Source organism: Pangasianodon hypophthalmus, chromosome 12, assembly GCF_027358585.1.
Source record: "Pangasianodon hypophthalmus isolate fPanHyp1 chromosome 12, fPanHyp1.pri, whole genome shotgun sequence".
NCBI lineage: Eukaryota > Metazoa > Chordata > Actinopteri > Siluriformes > Pangasiidae > Pangasianodon > Pangasianodon hypophthalmus.
Genome location: NC_069721.1, coordinates 10959304 through 10984379, shown reverse-complemented (window position 1 = coordinate 10984379; position 25076 = coordinate 10959304). Strand labels below are relative to the sequence as shown.

General features: G+C 39.7%; 1 protein-coding gene across 1 annotated transcript in view; it reads left to right on the top strand.

Annotated features, from left to right (window-relative positions):
* snx29 (sorting nexin 29) overlaps positions 1–25076 on the top strand; it is a 91941-nt gene that overhangs the window by 7816 nt on the left and 59049 nt on the right. Inside the window, exons 6-14 of the mRNA XM_026915177.3 lie at positions 3–73; positions 1073–1327; positions 1535–1895; positions 2030–2154; positions 2385–2481; positions 2565–2647; positions 9014–9077; positions 9376–9504; positions 13123–13208. Coding sequence (XP_026770978.3) covers positions 3–73; positions 1073–1327; positions 1535–1895; positions 2030–2154; positions 2385–2481; positions 2565–2647; positions 9014–9077; positions 9376–9504; positions 13123–13208 — 1271 coding nt within the window. The remainder of the gene's footprint in view (positions 1–2; positions 74–1072; positions 1328–1534; positions 1896–2029; positions 2155–2384; positions 2482–2564; positions 2648–9013; positions 9078–9375; positions 9505–13122; positions 13209–25076) is intronic.

The following is a 25076-nucleotide window of genomic DNA, read 5'->3' as shown; positions in this document are numbered from 1 at the left end:
AGTGCATTTTATGATGAGTGGGCTTTTATCCTTGATGAGGAGAGAGCCAGTATGCTTCCCACTATGGCTGCAGGTTAGTAGCTTGGTTTACTGTAACCTGATAGTGTGTATACGTTTATCTTTCACTTTGGAAATCAGTTGAAAATTAAATAGGTTGCCTGAGATGCCATACTTCTTATAGTGTTATTTATGTATTTGTTTAACTGCATTTTTATTCGTGTATTTTTCTTTATTATTGACCATTTCTTAGTCTGAGCCAGAAACATTTTCTTCATTTATCACTGATAACAGGAAGGTCAGTCATTAAGGGTTTTTTTTAAAAAAATTTTTATTTTTTAAATCATTGAGCCTAATTTATCATGCTGGATGAATGAATTATTCATAAATCATAAATTATTCATTCACATGAGCATTTACATAAGAAATGTCATATTCATGAAGATCCAGTTAGTTCTGAAAAACATTTGTATACTGAGAGATATGATTTCATATACAGTTTATGCTGTCATGGTTAAATAGCTTATTTCAGTTGCATCCACGAATTTAATGAATATTTTTGGAAACTTGGTTGATTCATAATAATAATGAAGTCAAAGAAAGCAATCAAAAAGAATTCATGAATTAAGACAAATTAAAAATGGAAGACAAAAGAAATGCTGGCATTTAAAATGAGGAAGTGAGTCTGTGGCTGTGGTAACCATTCAACTGTAATGGATGAGCTGCTTTACTGGAAAATTTACCTGCCTTCGCTTTGACTGTTTAGTCATCATTTAGTTGCTTTCAGATCTTTATCATCTTTGCCTGTTATGAAGTACTGTGGGCGTCACTAAATGTAAATCAACTGTGAATGTGTTTGTAGTTTATGGGTGGTCGGCATTTATCAACATACATACATGAGTACAAAGAAAATCAGCATTACCAAAACTTTTTAAATCTGTAAGAAATTTTTAGCTCAGTTTGGCCAACGAAAACATTTACACACAATTTTATTAAAAGATTGATAAATGAACATTTATTTGTTCACAGCAAAACATCATTTCACAAGAATTTTCTCTTCTCTTTGTGGAAGCAGGGCTGAACTCCATCCTGTTCGCCATAAACATTGACAACACAGATCTGAATGGGCAGGCACGCACAGGACCGTCTGTCTCACTTCTGCTAAAAGAGTCCACACAGGGCATGAGCAGTCTATGGAAGGAGTCGACGCAGGGTGTCAGCACCCTGCTCAGAGAGATCGGCACGGCCACAGCTGTGGTGCCCGTTTTTGCACCGCGTTCAGACTGTCCCTCTGACCCCCTGCCCGTCCTTCCCCGGAGCACATCCGCAGGTACAGGGGAGAGTACATGAACATGTTATGTAATAGTTCTCTTTTTAATTTTGATGTTATTAAATCTCTTTATGGCCAGTATCCATACAAAGTAACTATTCAGAGGTTTCTAATATTGTCTCTTCTTGGTAATTGTTCAAATTAAGGTCACTGTGCAGCAGTTTAAACATTTGAAGCTTCCTGGTTTCTGTTCCCTTTGCTCTTTAGACTCCGGTTTGAGGAAAGAGCGCAGGAGGAAGAAGAAAATCACTAACATCATTTCATTTGATGATGATTTGGACGCGGGAGCAGAGGATGAAGATGAGGGGTGTGGGGGTGTCAGGAGGAGTCTGAGGAAGAGTACAATGGGTGAGGTGAACTCAGAGGAAGTTCTAGAGGCTTGTGAGTCATCCCCCTCACAGAATGGGCTGCCTGAGCCAGAGCATGGCATCCTCAGTTGGGCCGAAACTCCTCCACAGAATGGGGTTCTTCTTGACACCAAGAGCATTGACCACGAGGAAGATGAGGACGAAGATTTTTATGGCAAGAGCCAGCCAGCACTTCAAGAGGACCACGGGAGTGGGGAACAGTGTGTTCATGCTTATATACTATGTTATTTTTCCAAGTGCAGCGCATAAATTAGTTAATAATGATACAGCACTGTGTTTCATAACCATAGCAGATAATATCACACAACTGAGTAAAAATGATTTCTTCATCCAGGGTTGTAGTTGGGAGCTTGTCCAGTGTTTTGACTTGGAGCCCTAGGCCGATCATTACGGAGGCTGACAACGACAGCTCAGACATCCTCATCCCTCTTACTGCAGCAGAGACCTACAGCCCGAAAGGTGTGGACGTCTCACTTGCTCTGGACTTATCAATAAAAAAATGAACAATTATTCTACAGTCCTTATTTTTAATATTGCTTTTGAAACATTATCTAAACCTGTATTATCTGCATGATTCCTCTTAAATGTGGAGTTGATTTGTAGATCATGTTTTAAAATAGAATTAGTAGTGAGTAGTAGTGAAATTACCTTTGAGAACCAACACTGAGATCTGCTTTTTTTACTTTCAGTTGAGTGCTCTGTTGAGATGATAGGATTTCATGAACAAACAGAGAGCTCGAGTCCAGCCACTGACACTGAAAAACCAAAAGCTGAGCCCGAGTTCAGGTAACACTTCTGCTTTGTACATCTTACTGAATTAATGCTGAGCTGCTGTTCATTAACTGCAATAAATTCTTTCTCTCTTTCAGCATGGAATCCAACTTGTTGACCCAGAATGCCTCTGTGACCAGTGTAGTGACCAGTCCTGGCTTGCCTGACTCTATGACTATGGGTGAGTGGGATTTCTGCCTTTTCTGCATTGACATACACAACGAGAGACATTAATATCGTTACTGGCTGATAGGACTGTATGATATGCACAAATATTGCATACTGTCATATTATTGATATATACTGTAGCAGTAAAATGCTGTGAATTAATTAATTGAGTAAAATATTTTTTTTAATCATAATGTTGTGATTTATAAAGTCACCCAGATAAAGCTCACCAAGAACGTCCTGAGGGAGGACAACATGATGTGGTTTGTGATCATTTTGAATGTTGCATATCAGTGTTTCAAAGGCCAATCCTGCAATAAGTAAGGAATAAAACACAATGAGGTATGCTGTTATAGGCAAATAGTGCAAAGTCCTCTGTCCTGTAGACTCTCCTGACTGTTATAAAGTGCGGACATAGCGACTCTTCCAGAAATGTTAAATAAACATCCCCATACACAAGCTTCATCATATCAAAGATTACACACTTTTCTTGTTAAATAGCAGCACTGTCTGCCATACAACTCATTGTGAATAAGTTACTATAGAAGCAATCATCTGTTAGACTGAGCACATTAATATAAACCCTATATCATCGTTTGAATTACAGCTGGCACTACTGTCACAACTGCTGTTCAGTTAATCAACACCATCTGACCAACCAGATCTGAGAATCCAACTGCTGTAGTATAGCAATAAACAATACACCAATCAGCCATAACATTAAAACCACTGACAGGTGAACTGAATAATATTGATTGTCTCGTTACAATGGCAGCTGTCAAGGGGTGGGATATATTAGGCAGCAAGTGAGGCAACAGTTGATGTGTTGGAAGCAGGAAAAATGGACAAGTGTAAAGATCGGAACGAATTTGACGAGGGCCAAATTGTGATGGTCTTGTGGGGGTGTTCCTGGTATGTAGTGGTTAGTACCTACCAAATGTGGTCCAAGGAAGGACAACTGGTGAACTGGCGACGGGGTCATGGGCGCCCATTGATTTGCGTGGGGAGCGAAGGCTAACCTGTCTGGCCCGAACCCACAAAAGAACTACTGTAGCACAAATTGCTGAGACAGTTAATGCTGCTTATGATGTGCACTGTGTCAATACACACAGTGCATTGCAGCTTGCTGCGTATGGGGCTGTGTAGCCAAAGACCGGTCAGAGAGCCCATGCAGACCCCGGTCCACTGCAGAAAGCGCCTACAATGGGAACGCGAGCTTCAGAACTGGACCATGGAGCAATGGAAGACGCTTACCTGGTCTGATGAATCACGTTTTCTTTTACGTCATGTGCATGGCCGGGTGCGTGTGCATCGCTTACCTGGGGAAGAGATGGTACCAGGATGTACTATGGAACAAAGGCAAGCCGGCGGAGGAAATGTGATGCTCTGGGCAATGTTCTGGGAAACTCTGGGTCCTGACATTCATGTGGATGTTACTTTGACACATACTACGTACTTAAACATTGTTGCAGACCAAGTACACCCCTTCATGGCAACGGTATTCCCCAATTGCCGTGGCCTCTTTCAGCAAGATAATGCGCCCTGTCACACTGCAAAAATGGTTCAGGAATGGTTTGAGGAACATGACAAAGAGTTCAAGATGTTGACTTGGCCTCTAAATTCCCTGGATATCAATCCGAACAAACATCTGTGGGATATTCTGGACAAACAAGTCTGATCCATGGAGGATCCACTTTGCAACTTACAGGACTTAAAGAATCTGCTGCTGAAGTCTTGGTGCCAGATACCACAGCACACCTTCAGAGGTCTTGGTCTCTGGAGTCCATGCCTCGATGGGTGAGAGCTGTTTTGGTGGCACAAGGGGGACCTACACAATATTAAGCAGTTAGTTTTAATGATATGGCTGATCAGTGTATATTATACAGCTGTGCTATTTGTTGGTGATGCACCTTACAATGTGTGTTGCTCAAAATCACGGACACACTTTCAGCCATATCCCAGCTGTGCTGCTGTAGCTGTTAGTCATATATGAATACACCAGTGGTGGCAGATCTGCTTTGGGAGAACTGGGGAATTGACCTCTGTCTTTCTGGGCTGTTTCCTTGAGCCTCATAATTGGTTATGGCTAATATGGGGCAAATTTGGAGTGGAAAGAAATATCTTGAGGTTTGTTGTTGAGGCCTGGTTAAGACTGGACATTTTATCCTAATGAAGTCTAATCATATTTCTCTAAACATAAACATAATGTTTTCTTATCTGGTTTATACTTTGATTTAAGCCTGTTGCATTTCTATTATTTCTGATTGAACATCTTTCTCCAGTGGAGGGCACTGTTGATCCAGAGCAGTACTTCAGCGAGTTTGCACTGGTGGATAAAAACAGTATGTTAAAACGAACCCAGAGGTGGCGGAGATTCAAAGTGCATAGGAATAAAATACATTAAATCCAGCACAACGCAAAGTATTTAAATGTGCGTAGTTAGTTACTGGCTATAAATGCATGCATTCAGTTTCACACTGAGTAGGAAAAGAGCACTGAGTGACTGAAACCTTCTACGAATGTGGGAAAGAAATCCTCACCTTGTGTGTTTATCACACCCACTTCACCCAAACTAACAACAAATGCATAGGAGCTCTCTGCTGTTTTAAATAGGATGTCAATCTTAGTCACGTTAAAAAAAAAAAAAAAAAAAACACCCCACCAAAATATGGTTGTGTAACGCAGATGGAAAATTTTGGTGCCTGCCTCTTTTGCTTGGATTTTTGTGCATCTCTGTGTGTGGATACTGCTATTGTGATTACTCATAAATTGTGTGTGGGTGCATGTGTGTTTCTGAGTCCGAGGCACGAACGAGTCACCAGGGCGTGTTTCTCCTCCAGATGGAGGCCCTCGGGAGGAGGCGGGATCATCCACACACACACACACACACACACACACACACACACACACACACACACAAAATACACACTTGGTTTCTCTCTCACTCACTCTGACCTTGCATACACATGCACAGAAATTAATTAAAAACATTTTTGTTGTCTCTTCCTGTTGGTGAGGACAATTTGTGAAACTTTGCAATACAGATTTTTTTTTTTTAAGTACTGAATGGTGTAAAATCAATCACGTTGACAGTCTGCCGTAGGGATGGGCAAAGTTTTGGCTCAGGAACCACATTAGATTGTAAATACACACTTGGGGGCGACATTCACTATTTTCCTTTTAGATACACACCATTAGGCTTAGATGAGCAATTGTGGCCAATGGACCATTCTCCTAATTAACCCCATAAATACATACACCTACATACTGGAAAACATGAGTGATTGTTTTTTGATAACTTGTTTATGTACCTTAACCTCTGCTCAAGCCTTTAAATTGTACAAATTTCATTAAGACATGAAATAGACATCAGTGGGTATAATTATTTTAAGATCCGTTGCTTTTGCTGGTGAGGTTTGTCGGTAAAGCAGACATTTCAGTAAATTAAACCCAGTAACATGAGAGGCATAGCCAAAACCTGAAACAGAAGTAAAGTCCTAGGTATTTACAATCAGTTTTCACATCAAGACAAATGCCTTTTGTGTGTCTTTTCAATCTTAAGCATATATAGATATGTGCTTAAGAAACACATTTTGCCAGCAAATACGTTTTGTTGTATTTGTGACTTTTACAAAGTTTCAGTTTTAACACTCTCCTGCAGATTATGAGAATACACTGCTAAATAAAGCATGAACATTGTGTATATATTAGAGTTTCCAGCTAAAAACCATGAACATGCAGCACGCAGCAGCAACAGAATTAGAATAATATGCTCTGTGTCTGCGTCAGCTGCTCCAATCTCTGCACGCCTCAAGCATTCTGTGTAAAAAGATAAATTTACATGGGAGCATATTGGAAGTGGTGCCTCTCAGGTACTCGTATGTTAAGTGTATGCACTTAAATCAGACTTGCGTGCCTAATAGAGGTATTGACTTACTGCAAGACAGTACACTGGGACCGGCTGAATTAAACCAACTGGAGGGCCGTAGTTTGCCCATGCATGGTCTGTGTTTATAATTGTCAGAGTGAGTAAATGGATGATATGTCGGCATCATTCAGGCCTCCTGAGTGCTTCTTCACAGTGGTCTGTGTTAGGGTACAGTACTCTCTGATTCTGTTGTTCACTGTCGAGGATTGTAGCCCCTTGAGAAATAAAGCAGACTTCTAAAGGGGATGTTGCAGTGAGTTTTTGCTCAGTTTTCGATTTTACTTCCTGTGGAGAGGGCTGGGCATGATTACATAGATGAGTTCCTTCAGAGATTGGTCTGCAGCTCCTGAGATTGTTTTAATGCGAGATCTTTGTTTTGTCAAGATGGGAGCAGCCCTCAGGCACTGCGAGCATTGAAGCATAAGACTGCCTCCCGATTTGTTGCTGATGCAAAGCCTGGTTTTACACTTCACTTGGAGCAGAAGATTTTTGTGGTACTACAAATCATGGCTTTCCAGCCTTTTTAACAATATGGACCAAATCACAGTCCACAATTTTTTAAAATTAGTTTTGCTCCATTTTCTCCCAATTTGTTCATTAACACTTGCCACCCACTAGCAAGTTGTCCCTTATTGCACAACCTAGCTAAAAAACCGGCGACGGTCAAAACTAACACGTGCTTCCGCCGAGACATGTGCAGCTCTCCCATGACACTCTGCTGCTCATGTGTCATCGCAAGGCAGCTGAAAGCCCTTGCAGAAGACATTAACTGTCTGTTTACGCATACATGATCTCATAGACACCTACAAATGGCTAATGTTTCACTAATCAACAGGGTAGAGTGTTATGTTCAATCTAATCTTTCCCAACCAGCAGGCAAGACCAATTATGCTCTCTCGGCCATAGATTGCTGTGTCAATTTTTGGGATTTGAATCGACAGTCGTCTGATGATAGGGCTTTTGATTGCGCTGCTCAGGAGTTAGCTCACATTATTTTTCAGCAGCTGTTGGAGGCAGGGTCTTTCTGTCACAGGGCATTTACGAGCTGCACTGAGATATGGTTGGTGGAGATGATAGCTGTAGTGGGGGACCCATCTGTATGATTGCATGACACCTGTGCTGCATTGATCCATACAGTTACAGCAAATGCATGCAAAAGAAAACAGTGTGTACAGTAGGCTTGTGCGATATTGATTTTTCCATGCTTGCAATTTACCATTAAAAAAATCTCAATAAATAATGTAAATGTCCAGAACCAATAGCCTAAAAAAGACAGGAAATTGAGCATCTCCATTATTTCAGGTCTAAGGAGAGTGGGGGAGGGAGTAATATTATTACCAGCTGTGCAGTCAGGAACTGCTTGCTGGCAACTGCAATCGCAGAACTCAGCTGGATGGTGTGGATTTTTAGGTGATATATCAAACAGCACATTTTTTAAATAACCCTTAACCAATCGGTTGTCTAATGTTGAAAAGGCAGACATCTTTCACTGCTGATTGCTGAAAGTGTTGGAAAGCATATGAGTGCTGACTGGTGCAGCACTCAGTGTAGTTAATCATATTCCAATTACCATTTGTTGTGTGCCTATTTACTCTTTTTATGCTGAAATTTTTGTTCTTTTTTTCATTTTCTCTTTCTCCTTTGTCAGGTTTTGACCATTTTTGGCCAAAATATTTTGGTGACAATTCAAACATGATATACTTGTGTAACGCTTTGATACTTGATAGATTTTGTTGAATAAACATTTGCCATTCAGCTTGATAGTAAACAATAGCTTTCTCACTACTGCATTATTACCTGGTACCCAACAGCCCACAGTCCAAGAACCATTGCATTGTCCAGTGGTTTGGTACCTCTGCTGTAAATTAAAGCCTAGCAGTCTTTCCAGTCCAGCTGATTTATGATTTATAGTGTTAATTTTCCTTACCTGAAATTACCTGAAAACAAATCATCATTGTTTTACCTGGACAATTAGTTAGCTGTTCTTTCCTTATTTTTAATTCTGTAATTTCTGGGAGAACTGTCTCCTGGCAAAATAGACCCCTGAATAAAAGTGTTTAGTGAGGACTCATTGTCTCCCAGCCAGTGTTCACAGGTAGTCGGTTGTTAAACTGAAATCGGTGGTGTAACCCTCTCGCTGTGCAGTGTTATAAATGTCTTCCCCTTTCATGTCACCTTCACTTAAGAGAAATTAATGTCTGGCTGGTATTTTAAGCTCCACAAAGTTCTCTTTATTATTTCTGTGGTGCTATACAAATGAAAATGTCAGTAGTCTGGAACAGTATCCATTAATGAAAAGAGTAGCGGTCTGCATGGGACACTGAACTTCACTGAATATATCTTCTTATTGTTCTTTGAGAAATTGAGCATGTCTCCCTGTGAGAGGCAAAACTGTGATTCTCCAGTCATGTTTTATTCTGGCTCTCTTTGAAAATTATTCTGCTTCTACAGCCGAACTACGTCAAGCTATTGTGGCCATGATGAACAGGAAGGATGAGCTCACTGAGCAGAACACGTGAGTTATTGTTTTTTCTGCTCGCTTTGCCAGTTTTGAGTGAACAGCTATGATTTCCTCTGTAGATGCATCTTATGTTATACACATCTTATATATAATTAATCCTTTATGGGAAATGTCATATTAGTGGCTGTTAAAGGACACATAAAGTTCGAACAGTGCACATGGACAGGTCTGTCTCAGGCCTATCACATTTTACCTTTTTTGTTTGTGTGAGCTATTGTGAAATGAACATTTGCTGCTGGATGTCTGAATGTGTGTGCTCTGTGGGTGTTTGTGTGTGTGTTGATGGCTGCAGGTCTCTGCGCAGTCTGCTGGATGGAGAGATGGAGCACTCAGCTGGGCTGCGGCTCGAGGTTGACAGTCTAAAGAAGAAGCTGGCTGATCTAGAGGAGAGACACACTGCCAAAGTTCAGGCCCTTGGGAGGTAGAAGCACTTTGTTTTAGACTTTCAGTTCCATGAATAAAGGCCACTAAGTATGTCCTGGTTCCTGATGTTTCAAAGTAGCTTCAAAACTTTTAATGCATTTGACCAAAATCAGTGTAGCACCAGACAAATCTGATTATATCATAAACCCCTCTTTGTGCCGATGCAGATCACTCAAGCATAAATTTACCTCGTGGTAAAACAGAACAGTTGTGGGTCTCTGAATTCTCTGTAGACAAACACAATGAGTAAACATAGCTAGCTGGAGACTAATCATTCATATGGAGCTTTTAATGACATATGAACAACATTAGGTTATTTTTTGCACTGCTGCCGGAATGGTTTGTGGCACAGCACTTGTCACTGAGATTAGGATACATGTGCATAGCATTTATTGAGTGCAAAAAAAAAAAGTTTACTGTCAGGCAGAGAGTGAAAAGAAGGTATTCTGCTTAAATCAAGGGTCACCACAGAGGAAGATACTTGATAATGAGCAGAATTAGAATAATGACACTGGCAAGGCTTTGCAAGAAATGACAATTTTAAAAAAAATAGTTAAAAACTCTACAGGTTATTGTAAACAGGTGATCTAAAGGAGAGCCCCAGGTGCATGATAAACCAGAGTTACACTGTTCTGCTGCAAAACTCAGAGCAGCAATAGACTGGAAACGTTTTGTGTCCTTTTTCACACTGGGTTATTCATTTTGATATATTAGTTCTTTGGTTTGTTACACTGCATAAATGCACAGTATATAGTGTTGCCATCCAAAATTTTGAAAATATTATAATGATAATTTTGATTATATTGCCTAGTCATAGTCCAAATGGTTATATGAAGGTTAGAATAAATCAGCTCTTTTTATGTAATAACTAATGTATAATATTGTACTCTGTACTACTGTACTCAGTAAAAAATTCCCTCTCATTCATTTCCCTGCTTCCTGCTTGAGGAAGGAACGTGGGTGACTTAAGCTTGTCTTATTTTGGCTTCTTCGGTCTCAGTTTTTAGACTCTGAGGCAGAAGGAGCAGTGAAGTCAATCAAAGTGTCTGACTCAAATGAAATCCTGCCAAGTCGATAGAGACTAAAAATAAAGGGGCAGCTTGGCCGGCTGCTTTGTGAGAGATCCTTGGAGCTGCGCACTCTTGATTCAGTTGAGCACAGTGGGCAGTGCTTAAGACGTGGGGCTGTGCTCAGTGCCAGGCCGACACACTCACGCACTCGCACCTCCTTAGCCAAAATGCTGCCTGCTCTGCTATGACGCTGAATACCCTGGTATAGGAAACCAGCCAACGTAGACCAGGCGGTTTGGGCGAAAAAAGTGGTCATGGTGTGGGTAGGTGGTCTTAGTCTGCGGCAGAAAGACAAAATCCAGTTGACTGTTTCTACTACATTTGTTGTGCTTTATTGTCAGAGACATGCTGGTTGTACTGGCATTTCATTAGCTTTAGTGTAATGGCCTCTCACATAGATAACACACAGAGTAAGCGAATGAGTGAATTTATTTAGCACAGCGGGAAGGCCTCTGCAGGAGGCAGGATTGGCAGGATTTACAGTAAAAGTGTCATTTCAAAGAAAACTACATTAGCTTTCATGTTATTGATGCCTGTTCCTCACCTGTCTAATAGATCAAACCAATGATTCATTCATAATATCTCACAATGTAGTAATAATGTCTCCACACTTCAACTGTGAGTGTTTCATCATTCTCTCAAACTGTTCAGCAGTGTACAGGGCATAACACTGGCAACATAGTACTATTCAGTATTTGGCTTGCTAGTATTTCACACAGTGACAGTGGATGAGAAGTTCTGATGCTCTTCTTTTACCTTATTTCATTCCAAATTTAGTTGTTGCTTATACCTGTCCAATAGACAAGCTTAAAGAAACTAGTCACCACATCTTTTTGAATGGATGTACTCCTGTAAGGCCAGTTATAGCTACATTGAAGGCAGGAAACACATCCAATCTGAACTCCATCTCCTTGCCATAACTACCTCTCCCCTTTATTAACCTGTGTGGAGGACATACTGTGTCTCTCATTTTGTTTCATCCCCCTGGTAGTGGGCTAGGTCTTCTAAACCTTTCTGTGATTCTGTATCACCGAAGGCTTTATGTTGTGGCAGGGTTACTTGCAGATGTCTGCCTGATGTGCAATGATGACCACAGCTCAATTAGATTGTTCTGCATTCCCACACTATGTGGTGATGAAAATTTCTGTGAAATTTGCTTTGAAGGTCATTTTTAATGTGTTCAACATTTGGAATTGGGCTGTTGATTTTTCTTTTCCATTTCGAAAAAGCTCAGTAGTGAAAGTTCATTTTGAAAATGTGTGTCCTGCCACCTCTGTCATACTGTGTAAATGGTAGGTACTATGATGATAAGCCACAGGAAGCTCACAAAATCATTTCATTTTATTGATAAAAAGGTCAGTTTTGACAGTTAGAAAATGAAACAGTAATTACACAGCTGAGCTTTCATATGAATGTCATCCAGTATGTTTTATTAAGATGAACAATTTCCTCATTACATTGAAAATTGCTGTAATCTATCAAATAAAAATTGCAATAATACACTGCAGTTATGTTAATAATTATGTCAGTTGTATGCATCGCCTACTATAGACTAAGATTAAGCGAGGTTATGCAACTTTCACACTCCAATCTCCCCCATACATGTGTTTGTTATACTGGAGGTTAGAATATCTCCTCCTAATTGTATGATCTACCCCCTAAGACTGAGCAGTGGTGCTTATTAAATTACTGATCTTCCTTATGGTCTACTCTAGCCTGACTCTAAAATCCTCATTAGAGATGTCAGTGCTCCCTTCCTTGTGTGGCATCTTAATTTCTATAAAATGACATTGCTGGCACGTGAGAACTCTGAGGCTTGCCCAGCATGGACAATGGAAAAGATCAATGTGGCACTCGTGAGGGGTGGAGAGCTCCCCACAGAAGACCTGCTATTTATTAGCTTTAATTAAATCACACTGGAATTGTGCACAGCCCGCTGACTCCCAATACCCACAATGGCCCATCTGAACGCCTCCGGAAATCCTCCATTCCACTGGCTATTCAAGGCCTTAAAATGTGGTGTGATAAGAGAGCTGCAAGAGGCCCTCAGCAAGAATAGGAAAGCTTCTTTTCACAGCCTCACAGGCTGAATTGATTATGATTGATTTTTCCCAAACCAACAGAATCAGCCAAGCTGAGAATAAGCACACACACACCTCACAGCCCTTAGGCCACAGCTCTGGAAAGTTACTCACCAGCAGCTGTAAAGCTGTTCCAAAAATTGAATCAGGTTTTTTTTTATTAGGCATGGTGACAGAGCTCCATTTGCTGGTTCCATATGCTGTAGACGTTCTTTTAGATGTCGGATGCCTAATAGTTTATGGTCATTTCTCTTGATCACTTTATTCATTCATTTATAATAGAGATCTCCTTACAAGTTTTGCCACAGATTTGTTTATTCTGTTTGGTAATTGTTATTAGAGGTCTGCAGGTTAGAGCTGTTTATGAGCTCTCATAAATGGAAAAAAATGGACATCATGAGAAGAACTCAAACTTGGCGTACAGTCATGGCTGAGTCAGACGCGGCACTTCTGTGTGTTTTGCAGGGAAAATGAGGTGCTGAAGGTCCAGTTGAAGAAATATGTGGGTGCTGTCCAAATGCTGAAGAGAGAAGGCAACCAGAGCATTGACTGTAAGTTTTAATTCATACACTCATGCTGAACTTTTCATGAAAACTACTCCAAAAATGGCTGACATCTCAAAGCAGTGTAGCACCCCCTCAAGTTAGTTCCAACAACAGAGGGAGAGGAAAAAATTTCTTTGTCATTAGCCTAGTTTCAGAGCAGGCAAACTTTTTAACTTGTCCTTAGGGTTTTTTTTTAATAAAAGTTAGTTTGCTGGAGGATGAAAACCTGCTGTGCAAAGAGTATTCTGTTTAAGAGGGCTTTATCAAAAGCCAAACAAGGCTGACATCGAAGATATAAAGGGGAAAATAATTGCTAATTACATTTGAGAGAAAAGGTTACTAATTTGTGGAGCGTGTTGAATGAATCTCCTCAGGCACTACTTGACCACTTCTGCAGGCTCTGGAGGCGTGGAACACACCAGTATAATTGCCTAATAAAGCTATTCTCTTATGGAGATAAAACACAAAATGCTTTATTATTTCTGTGACCATGCATAAGTGAAACTGTTGGGGTTTGAACCATTTAGAATGCTTTGGATGTGAGTCTTTTGCAAATCGCAAAGTTTGTTTTTGTTATTTTTTGGCTTTTAGCACATCAGTAGATCTGCTTAATGGGATGTTGTGCGTGCTACCGTAAAATGGCGACAAAACTCTTGTGATTATGCAGTTTGTTACTCTAAACGGCCTGATATGCACTGGTCCATTGCAGTCACAGCCTGCTTTGTCTCGTCATTGCCTCTCTGCACAGCGGAGTTGAACGTGTGTGTCGCTGTGTGAGAATGTGTGGTCCCGGGGGATGTGAGCCGGAGACAAGCCCCAGTCAGATGCCTAATAATGACCTTTTATCCAGCCGCCACATGCTGTGTACACCACCCCCTTGGGCCCACTCTAGAATATGGCAGGCAGTCTGTGCACTGAGCAGCACTCTTGATGTAAATTTCCCAATTTGCCTCAGCGCTGCCATGTGTTTTCTCTGCTGCCCCTCTCTGTTCTTGCTGTGGCTGGGCTCTCGTATCTGCACATAAACGATCTTCCTTCATGTCTATTGCGCTGTACTGATGATGCGCCTTGTTATACACCTGCTTTAATGATGTGTAGCAGCTGAAGGAACATGACCGTGAACACTAAATTGACATACAAGCATGAATAAAGCCTTTTTCACATCCTCGCAGTGTGTTTAAACCTCAGGTGCAGCTGTTAGGAACTTTTTTCAAACAATTCTATGCTCCTGACATCAACTCCTGAAAGCACTGCCCATGACATGTTTTGTACATCACTATTGTCTGCTCAGATTCAAGCACTGTCACACCCGCTGTTGAATAAATGCTTTGATAAGAAGTTGCATGACAGAAGGATAAATGGAGGAGCTCTCTCATCACATTATCAAATTTCCCTGTTTTGAATATTGTAAATAAGTGGCAGAATCATGTGAATGTGCATTGCTAAGTGGCCGATCAGTTGCACCGCTCCAGACGGAACTGTCATCTGGTTGGGGGGTGTTTGAACAGCTGGCCTCCTCTGTACACTTATCCAGGTCCAGAGGGGCAACTTGCTACATGCAAAACCTTTCTCCAGCATCTGTAGTCATTAGGATATAGTGGAAAGAACTGTAATAATAATAGTAATAATAATAATTATAATAATTATAATAAGTATTATAATAATAATAATTTTACATTGTTTCCCAAATCTGTGCTTTAACAGTGTTTGTGATAAAGCCCATTACTAAAATAATCTAGATTTATAAATTTTTTTAAAGCTATTAAAATTAAAAAAACTAAAGATCAAAAAATTTTGGGAGGATTTTCCCCACATTTTTCTCCCTGGATGATTATGCTGCATCACAGGGCAGCACTTGGCAAAATGCGCTATCCTCCCTCTTGCCATCCCCTCGACCCAGAGAACATGCCGATTGTTGCTCTCTAGACTCCAAGGTATAGATGGGTGAGGCATCGCCGTGAAACTTTTTTCTGGGACTTTTCAGGCCAGGTTAGACAAGTTTGTTTGTAATCTAGCTTTTAAAAAACAGGCATAGCGCTAATGCTTTCCAGAAAGCAATTCCATATTATAGGGGCAATATAGAGAAAACATCTACCAGCTGACAGCAGGTTTACAGGATGAGCAGAGTGCTTGTGACGGCCCATACTGCTTTAAGAGATGAGCAAAATGAGCTAGGGCTAAACCATTTATGACTTTAAACATCATAAGCAGGACTACTCTCACAGTATGATGAACAGTTACATGCCCTTAAACAAATCTCTTGACAGTATGAGTGAAAAAGTTGAGGGTCAATCTGAGATTCTGCTATTAACTACCACCAGGCTTTTTTTTTTTTCTTCAGCTAAAGCAACTTATTTTTCAGACCTGACTGAAAGTGATAAGAATGATATCAGGCTGTTTAACACACTAAATTAACAAATGATGAAGCCATTTATAATTGTGCAAATTAATAAATAGTAATCATTTCTCAGATTACTTCAGTAACAACATCCAGTTTTGCTTTTTTTTGGTGTGGTTAATGTAAATTCTCTCACCAAATATGTTCCATAATGAAAAGTGTCCTCTTTTCTAGATTTATTTATTTATTAAAAAAAAAAAGTACATTTAGTGTGTTTATTCGTAAGAGCTCAGAAATAGACACTGAACAAATCTCATGCCCTGGAAATAGTACATGATGCTAGACAAGAATTAATAAACTCACACTGGGCACTCATCTCACTGCTGACGGCCACGCTTAATGAATCAACGAAGACCATTATTTACCAGCCCTGAAAAAAAAAAAGCGTTAATAATTTCATCCTTCAAATTCATTACACGCTGGCTCATATTTCCTTATCGCCGCCGCCCTGTAAGGGTAACTGGTTTGTACCGGCTCTTGAGTTCTGGCTCAGAGGTGCGGATGAGTGTGCGGCTATGTGTGGGGGGAAATGTAGGATATAGTGTTTACTTTGACTAATACGGACCCCTGGCGAGCACGAGGGAGGCTGTTCTTTATTTAACAGGAGAGGTGTGTAGCAAAGAGGAGGTGAGAGAGCATGCCTGCAGGGCCAGGTGGCCCACCGTCTGGGGACTGTGTCCCCGTCACCTGTTAACCAGTAGTGTTAATTAACATTTTAATTATCACCTGTGGGTTAAACGTGGACTTGGCAGCCTCATCGTTGGTGTTGTCAGTTATTGCTCTTGTCCTGTAGATGGGTCCGGTGCTCAGGCTAAGCCCTCAGCAGGAGCACCTGGATGGAACTGTCCAGCCCTTGCTGCCTGTGGTTATTTTTCATTTCCTCTGTCAATCCTCCAACACCTACACAGGTGCTGCCCTATAGCTATGCACTAACCTCCGGGCTCTCAGCTCTTCAGCTCACTTGACATCAGTCACAGTGTGACTGCAGCCCTTGATTTCTGATTCAGCTTCTGCTCTAGCACAGGAAAATGACAGAAAGCGGGTGGAGAAAATAAGCTGTAGGGCATAGGAAGAATTCTGTCTCCTCAAATATTACCCAGGAGACCTTGTCCCATGATTTATTGGTGATTTAATGCATAACTGATTAGCCTGATAAATCCTGAACATCAAAATTAAACTCTGGCATGAAGAACAAGGTAAATAATGAGGTGCTCTTTGTCATTGCCTTTGTTAGGCAGCTCTTTCTGGAAGTCACGTCCTCTATCTCACTTTGAGCCTCATGGAATTTCTTTGGGAAGCGGGTGGAAAAGTCGAATGAGTGCAGCAGCTGTCTCATCGTGTGCCTGCCGTTTATCTGGTGTTATTTAGATGAAGGAGGACTTTAGAGGCCTACTGCATGCTGAGGACCTCTGATGATTCTCAGCAGGTGAGTAGGCAGATGCTCAGTGGAGAGACAGCTTCGTGCTGCCTCTCTAATCAAAGAGCTGCTGCTCACACGTCCTGCTCGTCCTCATGTTCTGCCATTGACTCCTTTACGGAGGGTTTGAAGCCTGCAGTAGAAGACCCTTGCAGTGCTCTTAACCACCCTTTGTTAAATCATGCTAATAGGCCAGTTGATATGTGTGTAAAGGTTACTAACAGTATTGTTTCTTGTTAACCTGAGGTAGATAGGTCGAAGAGGTGATAGTCACTTGCAGGTGTTCTGTTATTAACAATTATTAATACTTCTTTGGTTCAGATATTTTCAACAAAAGTGCATAACTTGTTTAATTAATTTATTTTATTTGTTTTTTGTTCTGTGTTTATGTTTTATTGACAATTCTTGTCAATATGGCACATTTAAGCTGCTATAAGCATTTGTAAAGAACAATTTTTACATTTTTACATCATGATAGATGTGACTAAAATCAATAAAATAGGTTTGGTTTGTGCACAGTCAGGAAATGAAGCATTAACTTGATGGAGTATGGGATGGTTGGTGAAGTAAAGCTTTAACTTGATAGAGTATTCACTGGGATTACAGAGAATTTGTTGCTCTAGCATTGCTGACAACACTCACGAAAACCGCCCAGAAAGGAATGGGATCAAGCAAGAGGCAAGACGAGTGGACAACAGTGTGGCTTTTCCAGGCCTGAAGGACCTAAGTGATTAGAATGGCTTGAAAACTGATGTTCAGTTTACTTGGTACTGGTTCTGGTGTAATGTCCTATACTTTGAATATTTTTTTTGGTATGTGCTGTAATATTATCGTGTTATCTGGTTCATAGACTATAGGGTCCCAACTCTTTGAGTTATAAAAAAAAAAAAAAAGCAAACAAAAAAAACCACAATTAGTTGTCCACTAATGTTTAGCTGTGGACTTATGCTCCAACCAGGCCATTGCACACCTTGTTAATTCTTTGAATTCAACCAACATAGTCATTGTTATGTTTCTTAATCTGAATTCAGGTGCGTAACTGCTTTTTTGGAACAAAAAGATGCCGCCCTCTTTCCATTTTTTCCTCACCAATGCACTGTGTGTCTACTTGGCCTTGAAGGAAGAAGCTTTGGACAGAGGTTTGGATGGAAAGAAAGGATGAATTGCTTTGGTGGCTGGTGGAAATTAGCAACTGCTAACATCACTTGGAGCAGTTTTGAGGGTTGTGGTATATGGAGTAGTGGGCATCAGAGTTTTGCTTCTGGAGTATGTACAGTGTAAATAAAAAGTCTACACAACCCTGTTAAAATTACATAAGTACAGTTTTTTGTGATGTTAAAAATGAAACCAAGACAAATCAGGTCTTTTTCCACCTTTAATGTGATATACCAACCAACAAAATTCAGGTGAAAAACAAATTGAAACTTTTAAGTGAAACAAATTGAAAAAGTAAAAACTTACAATAACCTGGTTGCATAAGTTTGCACACCTGATTTCCCACAAATTCAGAATCAGAATCAGAATTAGCTTTATTTCGCAGACACACAAGGAATTTGTTGTGGTTTTTTTAAGGTGCTCTTGGTACGTACATGCATACATACGTACATATCTGACATGAGAACAGAAAACATTTAAATAGTAAGACTTAACAATAAAAAATAAAAAAATAATAAAGTGTATGAGTCTGGAACAGAAGATTTATGTACAGATTTTGCATTATTTACTCTATATACAGCTGTATAAATAAAGAGATATGCATATGTATTTACATAATACTTGAGAAAGAGGCAGTAATTAGAGATGGAGGATGAATTACAGAAATGAATTACAAAAAACACAGATAATGATTCCTGTGTTAGCTGTTTAAGCTGGAGACGGCATGGGGGGAAAAAACCGTTTTTATGCCTAGATGTTCTAGTGCACAGAGATCTGTAACATCTGCCTGAAGGGAGGAGTGCAAACAGGTTGTGGCCGGGGTGAGAGGGGTCTGTGATGATGTTAGCTGCCCATTTCTTCACTCTGGAGTTGTACAAGTCCTGAAGGTTGGGCAGGTGCACACCAATGATCCTTTCTGCTGTCCTAACAGCAAATTATCATACAACTGTCATCAATGAAGTGATTCTGATTAACCCCAAATAAAGACCAGCTGTTTCTGTAGGATTTTCTTGGTATGTTTGATGCAAAAACAAGACAGATTTTCACCCGAAGAACATAGGCCTAATACCCATGGTGAAGCATGGTGGTGGCAGCATCATGCTACTGTGCTTCTTCTCTTCAACCGGGTCTGGGGCTCTAGGAAAGATAGAGGTAACAACGGATAGGTCCACATACCAATCTATTTTGGCACAAATCCTGCAGTTCTCTGTTAGACAGCTGAAGGTGAAGAAAGATTTCCCCTTCCAGCATGATAATGACCCAAAGCACAAATTCAAGTCAGCAAAGGAATGGCTTTAGAAGAAGAAGAAGATCAGCATTTTGGAATGGCCCAGTCAGAGCCCAGAATTGGATAAATCCTATCAAAAACCTGTTGATCACTTGAAATGGGCTGTGCACAGGAGATTGGAGCATTTTTGCAAGGAAGAGTGGAATAAAATTGCTAAATCAAGAAGTGCTAAGTTGGCAGACACTTCCTCAAAAAGACTGAGTACTGTATTACAAGCAAAATGTGATTTAACAAAGTATTAGTTAGGGGATGTTAATTATTGTGGTCGGTGCATGTGGTAACTGGGCCTGTTTGGTGTGTCTGGCCTCTGATCGTAGTAGATTAAATTTCAGATCAGAGTTGAGCACTGACTTTTCATTTAAAGAGCTCTTTGATAACTTCTGATTTCGTTGTTCTGTTGTAAATGCCACTGTGATATTGATTAGGTTATGATTGGGTGGTGGTTGAGCACTTTGATGTTTTAAATAGGTGCTGTGTTGTATTTAAGCTTGAGTGAAGGTTTAATTAAAAAAGCTTTCATTTGTTCATTACTTTATAGTGAATATTTATTGCAGTGTGTGTATCAGTCCTCTCTGATTAGATATCTTGTGAAGTGTTTATTTGCTTCATATAGTTATATAACTAGATTTAAAGCTTGTGTTGGGAAAATTGCCTAGATAAAAGACTTAATAATTTAATTTGATTGAATTTGATTGAAAGTCTTGCCTGCTTATTTGGCTTTGCTCCAGTGCTTGATAGAGCAGAAAGAAAGCGTGGATTAGGATTATTTGTATCAACATCATAGAAATTCTGTCTTACTGATTAGAAGGATTCACATAATTTATCTTGGTATGTGGAGTGCTGCTAAATTAATCTTGATAGGACTGCTTCTCATCTTCCACACAGCATAAACCAAGCATGATTATCAGAGTTTAAAAATTTTTTTTTTTTTTTTTTTTTTGCAAAACTTAGAGGACACTGGTGTTACGAAGATTATTCAGCTACTTTGTTTTAATACGCACTCTCAGCAGACACAGTGTGTGTCACATGTAATCTGTAAAATTTTTTTTATTACTGTCTATTATGTATGTGTTTGAATAATAATTAACTTTCATTTGATATTATTACTCAGTAATGATTGTGATCACAGAGTGAACAGATTGAACATTCCCCAGAAGGTAAAATAAAAGTGAAACACCTCGCATTTCAGAAAAAACATTTTCACCGGTAAATAATGTGAGACACAGTAGCCAAGTTTATGAAGCGCTTTGAAGGCACTGATTCAATATTTTCTACTTAAATGTGAGATCTTTGACTGCCCTATTATATCTGTTTGATGGCCAATTCACACCCACTAGCCAGCTCTTCCCTATTTATGACAGCTACCCAGCGGAAAGGGTGAAGGCTAATGCATGCTTCCATGAAGACAGCTAATCAAATCTTTATGAACTGCTGCTTATGTAGCATTACAGGGAAGTGTAACACACTTGGAGGAAAGCACTCCTTTGTCCTCTTCCGCATACATGAACTCATAGACGTCCTACGGTTGGCTAGTGTCAGTGTGATTGACAGCCCATTTTGCTCTCTTGGACACTTTGGCTACGGATGGCTGTGGGATCAGCGGGATTCGAGCTTTCGACCTCTGGATGATAGGGCTTATAGGGTGAAAGTTTGTGTGGGAAACTTATGTAATATGCAATTTTAAATTATTTTTACATTTTTTTTAACTGCGAATGATATTCAACATGTAGTGTGTGTTACACAAATGTAAGGAATAATTCACTGATCTATTAATGCAAGTAATCTGTAAGGTAAATTGTCTTTTACAGTCTTTATGTTTTGGGATGAAGTGGCTATATATTTTATCTTTTCAGCATTTTTGGACTTTTAGATACTTTTAGATGTATTCAATGCCAACTAAAACTTTCAGCTAATATGAATTCAGATTGAGTGGGAATAAAAAAAAATAGTTGTTCTTCATTAACTATGCACAATGAATATTTGATTAGCTACATAGCATGTATGTATATTTTGGGGTAGCTAATCTGTATGCCAGCTTTTAAGCCAAGTCTAATTTTTTTTTTCTCTGTTCTGACACACTCTGAAATCTGAGCCCAAGAAAAACGGTACAGATGGTAAGTAGTTGGCCTGAGTTTTGTCATGATGGAAATGATCTCATCTTTTTTCAGACAGAAGCATGTGAATTATTTTACATTCTTCCTTGTGTTCATCAGATTAGCATGCAGCATAAATTTAGCCAGACCTAGAAGCTGTTGGAGCAGCTGTCTGCACCAGCTGAGCACTTCTCATAAATGTCTTAGACTGCGGCTGCTCTCACTATTAGTGAGGAAAAAATGGATCTGGCATCATTAGCCCTCAAGGCTTTTAGATTGTGTTACTTCTAGATTTTTTTTAAATATGCACATAAACTCTTAGTGAAAAATATGACTTTTTTTTGGCTAATAGATTATTTTTATGAGCCACCATAAAATGTAAAAAGCCAACCATTTACTGTAAAAGGACAACACATATGAATGAATTAGTGTACTTTTTAATTTCTCAGCAGTGTTTGTCTCTTGTCATAGACATCATGGTTAATTGAAATGCCTAATACTTATGTTAATGGATGTAACTACTGGAAGTGGATAAGCCTTAAGAGTGTGGAGTTACTTTTACTGTAGGCCTCAATATGTAAGGAGCAGTGCCTTAATGGCGGTATAATTGTCATCAACTTCCTGCTTGATTAAATTAGATATGCATGCTGGAGATTATTTATGTGCGTTTTTGCATGCATGTACTGTATGAGGAAGTGATATACTTCGCTCCCTGCGGCAGAATATCCTCTCCACAACCTTGAAAGCTTTTTGTACAGTGTCAATTAGGCTGATGAGAATAATGACAAATTGTTGTTGACAACATCTTTCCGATGACAAAGGTGACGATGTAAATGTGATTAAAAAGTTTTATGTAACTTACTAGGTCTTAACAGTTGAAAACATTGTACTGCACAAACAAGCAGACAAGCTCTGCATAAAACCTGGTAGCAGTTTATGTAGGACAAAGCCAGCAATACAACACACTCTGAAACTCACAATTCTGAAAAAGAACATTTAGTATCTAATGAAATTAAAAATTTAAAGATTTGATTAACACAAAATTGTAATTTAACCTCAAGTCACAACCGTACTCGTTCATAAACTGGAAACAACATTAACCCTGTTTCTGTAGAGACACTGACTTGTATTGATCAATTCCAAGCATAAAATGATTGATATTGAAATCTGTGGGAAATTTGTATGCAGTCTCATCATCAGCGTTATCACTAATATCAGCAATACAAAAATGTATTTATTTTCCTTGCAGATTGACATCATTGACAATTTTACCATAATTTAGAATAATTTCTGGAAAAGATATAACCAAATCAACCAAATCTTCCAAATCAGTCTGAGATGACTTTTGCGTTGTGACATGGTGCATTACCATGCTGGAAGTAGCCAGTAGAAGATGGTAAATTGTGGCCATGAAGTGATGCAGTCAGTAACAATACTCAAATAGCCTGTGGTATTCAAGTGATGATTGATTGGTATTAACGAGCCCAACGTGTTCCAAGAAAATATTCCCCACACCATTACACTACCTCCACCAGCATGGACTGTTGACACAAGGCAGGTTGGGTCCATGAATTCAAGCTGTTGATGCCAAATTCTGACCCTACCATCTGTGTTCCTCAGCAGAATTCGAGATTCATCAGACCAGGCTACTTTTTTCCAGTCTTCAACTGTCCAGTTTTGGTGAGACTGTGCCTACTGCAGCCTCAGCTGGAACCTGATATGGTCTTCTGCTGTTGTAGCTCATCCGCCTCAAGATTTGACTTGTGCATTCTATGATGCTTTTCTGCTCACCACAATTGTACAGAGTGGTTATCTGAGTGACTGTAGCATTTCTGTCAGCTTGAACCAGTCTGGTCATTCTCTGTTGACCTCTCTCATCAACAAGTTGGTTCCATCTGCAGAACTGCTACTCACTGGATGTTTTATCTTTATTGCACCATTGTGAGTAAACTCTAGAGACCGTTGTGTGTGAAAATCCCAGGAGATCAGCAGTTACCAGCCCGTCTGGCACCAACGATCATGCAATGGTCAAGACCACTGCGGTCACATTTTTTCCTCATTCTGATGGTTGATGTGAACATTACTCGAAGCTCCTGGCCCGTATCTGCATGATTTTGTGCATTTCATTGCTGCCACACAGTTGGCTTAGATAATCGGATTAGATAATTGCATAAATGAGTAGGTGTACAGGTGTTCCTAATAATGTGCTCAGTGAGTGTATATCCATAAACCTGCCCTTTTTATGTTTTTAATATTCTGATTTTCCCCCCGGAAAACCTTTTCGGTTTCATGTTGTAACAGATTATCAGTCAATGTACAGACATATTAGCTGTTATACCTATTGTTGCTAACAAAAGATAATCATGGAGGCATCCATGGTGTTTTTCTTTTTCTTTTTTTTCTTTTTTTTTTTTTAAACCCACTTTGTAGCTCAAAAATTAAGTAATTCTTCAACTTCCCACTTCTGAGGTAAGTAAAATTCAGCATTATTTCGGTGTAGTGCAGCAGATGCTTCTTACTGGCACTCAGGTCTAGCATGGTTTCTACACAGCTAAAGAGTAAAGGCTAATAAAATTAAGGATGATATTACAAATTAAGGCTAATAAAATAAAGGATGCTATTTCTCAATACCATATACTTCCTTGCCTGATGGACCACAGCATGGATACTGGACACCTTACTCGTGTACATGCAGTGATTAAAGCTCTGGTTGCTCCTTTACAGTCTGTAGTTTTTGTGTTTTGCGTGTTTGTACACTGAATATACTGTTTATATTTTGGGTTTGGGAGCAGGGACAGGTTTTCTGTTGTAATTTGTAAAAATCCACCTAGGAATACTGCAGAGATGGGAAAATAAACCACACAGAACAGTTGGATACAATATACCATAACCTGCTGCTCTGTCGTCAGTGTCAGTGGACTGGTGTCTCAGATATGATTTCATTAACGTCGTAGGTGATGAATACCTGCCGCACAGGACAGTGGCTGCAGTTTGTGTCAGCTCTTCAATTTCCATTACCACAGTGCCTTTCTGTTATGTCTGTAACAGAATGTTTATGTTGTTAACAGAGAAGAACATATAGAGAAGTTTGACATCAAGCAATTAGACTTATGGAGGAAATTATGACAAGAGTCTGCGGTCAGTCGGGCATCTGGTTTACTCTTTACATCAGCACCTGTGATTAGCCTGTGCTGTTAACAGTGAGCATGTCAAGCCAATCTCATGTGAACACATTTTCTTTTCATGTGGACGGGAAATGAACTGATCGGCGTTTATAGCTTATTGTGTCGAAGATGGGCTGCAGGCTGCCTGCGGGAAAGAAAGAATTCTCGGTGAAATTGCTCAGAAAGGCATTTCTCACACGGTCGCTTTGCGATGACCTTGGAGTCAGCCTGAAATGGCATATTTTTTGAAATGATAAAGTTGGAGGAATGACCTTGCAAAGTGGGGTCAGAAATTCAGGAAATGGCAAAATGCTTTTTTAGCACCAAAAGACTATATAAGTTTTTCTTTCATATATATA